Here is a 6,643-nt window from a genome sequence, read left to right on the forward strand (position 1 = left end):
CCCTGAATTACAAATTCGGGATAAATCATATACTTATACTACTGATATTGGCTCAAAATCAAGTTTGCTTTCAGGAATTCCTTTCATCACATCAAAATGTTGCAGTTCCATAGAGCAGAAAAAGCTTCTTAGACAACGGATGTATTTTGTTCTTTCCAAAATCGTGTGATGTTTCTATGCATTTGTATTGTTTCAGTTCATTTTGTCTCTCTTGCAACTGCTTTCTGGAGCATAATATGATGTATGTTGCAGGTTAAATGAGGAAATGCGAGGCTTGGAAAGCCTAAGTATGCAGCTGTATCCTTTTGTTAGTTGCTGATAACATATAGTTCTGCCTCCGTGTTGTACAACTGGTGAAAGATCATTTTAATATGATTAAATTACTTAGTTTCATAACATCTTTGCATTGCTCCTCTTGGAACTATGTTGTATCTTAATTCCTGGAAGAAAGATTATGCGGAAGATCGTTGATTCACTAGATTTGGCTGTTGATCGGCTGCTCCACCTCCCGTAGTTCATGCATACTATCAGTAGCTTCTACTCCCTCCGTTCCCAAATAATTGTCTTTCTAGCCATCTCAAATGAACTACAACATACGGATGTATGTAGACATGTTTTAGAGTGTAGATTCACTCATTTTGCTCCGTATGTAGTCACTTGTTGAAATCTCTAGAAAGACAATTATTTAGGAACGGAGGGAGTACAAGGTAACTACCACTTACATGTGTTCTTGGCTCACTTGCTTTTAGTTTTTTGTCTAACATGTACAGATATGCAAGAGGAAGTGCTTCAGTGCATATTTCCAAAAAAGAAACAACAATATTTTTTAGCAAAATGATAAGTTTTCATTATCCTATTACTGATTATTCTTTTTCCAAGTTTTTGTGTGATTTAGTATCTACTTTGTGAACTAAAACCACGATGAGTAAATCGGAACAGAGGGAGTAGAATGCATGGAGTCACTGCACATATGCATGATAATACCTTCTTACCACCATTAACTTATTTGGAAAATATTGAATGTTCTTAATACTCTAGAACGGCCTCCTTACCAACTAATACTGCATATAAGAATTTTTTCGAAGTCATACTCTTATGAACTTTAACCAAGTTTATAGAAAATATATGAACATTTAATGTAGTTAACAGATGGTTCTTATATGACCTCATGAGTTTGACTTGGCATATGCCTTTATTTAGGATGCCTTGAATATTTACTTTTCACATCATTAAGAAACATCTCTATGGCGTGCAGTACTTATGGTTGCAAATTAAGTGCTGCAGGAACTTCTGATGAAATTTATATTCACCAAGTAGCTGTCACATTTGAAGAGGCAACCAACTACTGTAAATCTGAAGTGGTGTGTACAAGCAACGGAGAAGTTTTCCTCTTCCACTGACATGACGAAATTCTCCCAACTCTTTGACTTTATTGTTCTTCCTTATGTGTATTTGGGATCAAGGATATGTATTTGTTGAGAAATAACTATTTGCAACTCTTCCATCCTTTATCTGCTTGCATACCTGTGTCTCGGGTTGTGTTTGTGGAGTGGGTCATTCAACCTATGGACACAAATGTTGTTTTTCTCTGTAAGAGGAAGAAAGAGCAATAAATATACTTTATTTTTATAACCATTAGCTTATCTTACTTACGTTGCTTGCTTACTGTTGGATTTATTTCAGTGTGCTCACTTGTGATTGTATAAACTTATCTATGATAATCAGTTCTGAATGTTTATTTCTGCCAACAATTTTAACCATTCTCATATTTAAGTGAATGATATCAATAATTGAAGGCCTAGGTGTGTTATGAAGTGAAGCTGGAGATAGTTCATGACTTTTTTCACACCTGCACAGTGGATCTATGCAACTTGTGTTGAAGGTAAACTTATTGTTTTCAGATGTTTCCATTACCTATGCCGCTTTATGCATATCTTTTACTGCTATGTTCAAAGTTTTAATGTCCTTACTTGAAAGGGTACGCTGGACGTACAATTGTCCTTTATGGTACAAGGGCATAGGGCCCCCATTGGCCCAGATGGTTGTTGATTTGCTGTTTGTTCCAAACTATTTTAAAGGATTGACACACTATTTTTAATTTGTCCTTGTTTTTCACTGAATAAATCTTGAAGTGTTCATAAATGTTAATAATGAGAACGACTTTCCATTCTTCACAATTGATGGTTGATGTCAGTCCGCTGTGTTGTTCAGATCCCAGGAGAGTGAAGCTGCTCATCTAAAATGAGCGCAGAGAATTAATTATCAGTTAATTGCCTCTAGTTGTGCTGCAACATGCAAGACGAGTAACATTTTTCAGACATGGTAAAGTTCTGATGCTCATGTTCACAATAAAACATTGTATGTGAGCAGATGTGGTAAATTCATTTAACTTTCTTTTTTGAAGGGAAAATTAATCTCTAGTTCTCTACTCCTAATGGGGGAGTCTGTTGTGATGGTAGGTCCGTTGTCATTTCGTTAGTAATCGTTCGTTTTCCTCCTCCCATTGACCCCCACCTCTTCCACTGGTTCCCACGCCTACCCATTTTTTCCCTTCCCTCCGCACGACCGGTTTTTTCTTACCCCCAAGCATCCCACATCTTACATTCTTAAGAAGTTTATCCCCACTACAACCAATTCTCTCAACATGCACACGATCCACATCATCATAGACATGCATCCATCCAACTCAGCAAATCCACCACCTCAGCAAAAGAATTACACGATTTAAGTCGTCTGGTTTAATCACACATCGGTTCCTCTTCCTCTTCTGAAACCCACGAGACAATTACTCTTCTGAAACCCACCAGACATTCCCCTCTTTAATACCCGAGATGGACCGTCTCTTAATCTCAGCCCCCACCGCTTCTGTTTCTCAGTTGTCTGCACGTCCATCTTCTCTCTGGTCAGAAATCTTGAAGCCTTCATGGAAGATGGGCATCAATTATGAGCTTGCGCTGCCCCCACTCGATTGCAGACGACCCATCCCCAACGCCATCTCCTAGGTCTGGCAGCCCTGGCCTCCAACTTCTCCGGCGGCCCGAATTTTTGCTGCGGAAGCGGGACTCTGGAAGCCGGGAGCCAACACGTTTAGGTCGGGCCGCTGTTCCATTGCCGATCCCCAGAATCCCAGATCCTCAACGAAGGCACAACCGTTGAGGATTCTACCCACTGTTGCTCTACCAAGCAGGAGGGCCTCGCCTAGAGCCAGTTGCGTGGATTGTGCGTTGTGGAATCAGCTTATGCTTCCGACGGATTCGACGACCGCGGCAAGCATTGGCGACCTCGTCTGCTGTGTCCTAGAAGGGGGGCCATGAAAAAGTCTTTATGCTTCCACGCCTCTGTTGTGGAGGGGAAAGGGCGAAGGTAGATGGCGGACTGGTGTGTGTTTTGCTGTTTTGCAACATCGCCCGCGGCGCCCCCGCTTCCACCATCGCTCTCTTCTACTGCGTTCCGTACACCGTCTCTGATAGACACGCTGTTATGATAAATGTATATCGGAGACCTTTTATTGTTTGTGTGCAAGCAGTGCTATAGACACGCTAACCGTTGTTGTGTGCAGGATGACAAGGTCGTTGTGTTCAGGCCTTCCAGGACATCAATCCCTCATCGTTCAGGTACTTTCTGGTTTTTGCAGTTTGTTCTTTCGGTGTCATGTCGCTGCAGTAGTGCTTCTGCTCATCTCGTGGAACTGTTTGGCCAGCAATTGAGTACCTAAACGACAATTCAAATCTGCTCCAATCGATTTGTTTGGATGGTGTTGGACAAAGACACATCATTTCATTGGATCATATATCCTACCATATGTGCCTCTGCATCGAACAACTCCGTCACTCTCCATCCAGGTTAACAACACTTCGTGCTCCACATGGATTTTGCAAAGTGCCTATTTCACTTGGAGATAAGATAATGGATATCATTTTAGATTATACAATGTGATTTTAATTGTTTCCATTTTTCCGCCACCATCCATCGGGTGGCGAACCTGACGCCTCCACCAGTCGGAGGAGGTGAGCTTGGAAAAATAACTTCAACTTATTTGCACATTTAGTCTTTGGACCAGAAGTTAATTCACAATTGAGGGAAAAAATGCAGTGAGGTTGTATCTTTTGGAAATGCAAATTAGTGAGGATCTTTGAAGAAACTAAAACATCGAATCTCTGGGCGGACTAGATTGAGCCCATTCAGATCACAACACGTTTTTTTTTTTTTGAGAACCAACACATTATTTAATTTTATTCTAACCTATCCTATATACGCTGTCAACGCGAATCAGTGGCCTTTTTTCCTTTGTGTTTATTGTTCTATAAAAGAAGTACTCTTTGATCTATAGAGTTCTAACTCCTAAGGATTTTGATTCTGACATATCATATATATATACCATGAACACCAATCAGGGGCCTAATTATTGGTTGTTTATTTGTGCTACAAAAGTAGTGCTCTGATCTTCAGAGTTCCGACTCTGTAGGGAATTCATAAGCATTTGGTCTGTAAAACTTGACCATTGTAAACTAAAACTACCAAACGAACAGTTGAGACCCATCTAAGTCCGAAGGATTGATTCTCACATATCATATATATACTGTCAACACCAATGACGGGCCTATTTATTGTTTGTTTATTTGTGCTATAAAAGTAGTGCTCTGATCTTCAGAGTTCCAACTCTGTAGGGAATTTATAAGCATTTGGTCTGTAACACTTGACCTTTGTAAACTAAAACAACCAAACGAACAGTTGAGACCCAGGACCCATCTTTTCCTTAAGTAAGATAGATGGCAGTTCACTTTACTTTCTCCTAACAGGGGTGAGCACTAGCAACTGTCCTGGCTAAAACTTTGTGTGTTTATTAATTGACGATTCCTTTCTTAATTATTTGGTGGTTTATTGGTTTTCTTCTTTCTATTTTTGAGCAATTATGTTTAGAACAGTCTTCTATGGTCGTGTTATGCTTATTTTGCGACTATTATATTTATTTTATATGTATTTGTTCAGCCCCATCTTCATGTCCACTAATAAGACAGTCAAATTTATCAGCACTAACCCATGCTTATTTCTCCATTTGCTGATTGTAGGATCTTGCTATCACGGCCAGACAGAGCAATTAGGTACGCCATGATATCTCTCCAAATAAACTAACCTATTTCTAAATCACAATTTTCTTCTAGATGTGCAAACATTCATTTGGTCTTATACAAAATTAGTTTTAACGGTTTTGGCCAGCTCATAATTGTGTTATTTCCTGTAATATTTTCCTGCCTAACATCATAACATCAGATGTACGATCCAATTTCAGCAGTTTGATGAGATACGAAGTGAGAAGGTGCATCGATGTTAACTTTTTTGTGCTGAAACGTGTCACTACGATAAATATCATACACTACATGTCTTCACTTTGTCATATCTCTCTAAATCATTGTTGAATTGTCCGCCGCAACGCGCGGGGGTATCATCTAGTCTCAATAGAAAGCCAGGAGATCTCCCCGATCGCCGCCGCCGCAGCTGTACCACCTTTCCCTCCATCTCGCCTCATTCCTGCCGCCGCACGCCTGGCCGAGATCTAGGCCTCCTACTTCATGACATGCACGAACAAGGATGGATTGATGGGGTCTGGCGGTGGTGGCAAGCATCGGCAGATCGGAGGGCAAGGGTGGGTTGCGGTTCGTCTGCTAGGAGGAGATCGGAATCTTGGCGCCCATGGAGGAAGACGCAGGTTGGCCCGGCCAACGAAGGCCTGTGAATTGGTCTTTGTCCAGGTAAAGTTTGTCACTTTTGTTTCTCATTTTGTGTCTTCTTCCCCATGAAGGTCACCCGCGGAGATTGATTAATAGGCAATGCTAGGTTAACCACTTATGTGAAACTTTTTACGTGTATGCCTAGATTGCTTACTCAACCTTGCTAACTCAACCACTTAATGGTAAACTGAAGTATCAATCATGCTTGTTGGCTTTTCTGTACGTGTATGCCTATTTACCTTGTGTATATGATGACCCATTGCCAGCCATAGAACGGTTCTGAATTTAATTTTGTCAAGTTCAGTTCATATTTTATTTTATTTTCCATGTGGCATTTAACAACTACTATGTAAAGTTCACTATAATGTTGCTGATGATAGATTAGTGCACCATATTCTTATAAGTTTATTAGTTACCGCAGATCGGTCGGCCACCACCGCTTTGACTTCTCATATATACAATCTCTGATCATTTAAGGTGAGCGATTAGTTCAGGTCATGTTACTTCCAACGATAGCTTTCTCTCTGTTTATAGTTCAGTAGTAGTGCATATACCAATTCGGCGTTCTTGATCATATCCAAAATTGTAATTTCCATAGTATTTTCTTCTGTTGTTACAACTAATAAATTTCGTGTGCTATATTAGGAATGAATACAGGTGCGTTGTCTGATGAACATAGTACGTAGGTGCTTTAGTTATTATGTCAAGAGGTAATCCTATTATTCTAACTTGATACTTTCACTACATTCACTTCCATGTTTGGTCCTGGGATCAGCATCACATAACTTGGTGCTAACTCATCTCAGAAATCTACTACCAAGACTTGAGTCTAATAAGAAATATAATAACCTATTGTGTTCAATTGTTAAATATTAGATAATTTGTAGAATTACATGAAGGTGGAGCGGCGAGAA

At 40.0% G+C, this 6,643-nt stretch overlaps 2 protein-coding genes across 5 annotated transcripts in view; both read left to right on the plus strand.

Annotated features, from left to right (window-relative positions):
• The window catches only part of LOC119363665, a 2,728-nt gene extending 1,093 nt beyond the window's left edge, over positions 1–1,635 (plus strand). The window contains exons 4-5 of one of the 2 annotated variants that reach the window (XM_037629029.1): positions 253–297; positions 448–1,635. In XM_037629029.1, coding sequence (XP_037484926.1) covers positions 253–297; positions 448–514 — 112 coding nt within the window. In that variant the 3' untranslated portion in view covers positions 515–1,635. The remainder of the gene's footprint in view (positions 1–252; positions 298–447) is intronic. The other variant, XM_037629030.1, reaches the window with a different exon arrangement.
• An 833-nt stretch (positions 1,636–2,468) lies between these two features.
• LOC119363664 lies at positions 2,469–6,637 on the plus strand. Of its 3 annotated transcripts, none has more exons than XM_037629028.1 (5): positions 2,469–3,489; positions 3,560–3,614; positions 3,701–3,842; positions 5,070–5,102; positions 5,291–6,637. In XM_037629028.1, the coding sequence occupies exons 1-5, from the start codon at positions 3,325–3,327 to the stop codon at positions 5,415–5,417; spliced, it is 522 nt and encodes a 173-aa protein (XP_037484925.1). In that variant the 5' UTR covers positions 2,469–3,324; the 3' UTR covers positions 5,418–6,637. The 3 variants fall into 3 exon arrangements, with proteins under 3 accessions (XP_037484925.1, XP_037484922.1, XP_037484924.1); XM_037629025.1 differs by having other exon boundaries at positions 2,471–3,489; positions 5,452–6,637; XM_037629027.1 differs by having other exon boundaries at positions 2,471–3,363; positions 5,452–6,637.
• Positions 6,638–6,643: the final 6 nt, after the last annotated feature.

This window comes from Triticum dicoccoides, chromosome 2B (genome assembly GCF_002162155.2).
Source record: "Triticum dicoccoides isolate Atlit2015 ecotype Zavitan chromosome 2B, WEW_v2.0, whole genome shotgun sequence".
NCBI lineage: Eukaryota > Viridiplantae > Streptophyta > Magnoliopsida > Poales > Poaceae > Triticum > Triticum dicoccoides.

Excerpts from the sequence above, each read along its gene's own strand:
- LOC119363664 (XM_037629025.1), top strand. The coding sequence starts at position 3,325 with ATGCTTCCACGCCTCTGTTGTGGAGGGGAAAGGGCGAAGGTAGATGGC. Across the intron at positions 3,615-3,700 it reads ATCAATCCCTCATCGTTCAG|CAATTGAGTACCTAAACGAC; the intron begins GTACTTTCTGGT and ends CTGTTTGGCCAG. Across the intron at positions 5,103-5,451 it reads CGGCCAGACAGAGCAATTAG|TCTCAATAGAAAGCCAGGAG; the intron begins GTACGCCATGAT and ends GGTATCATCTAG.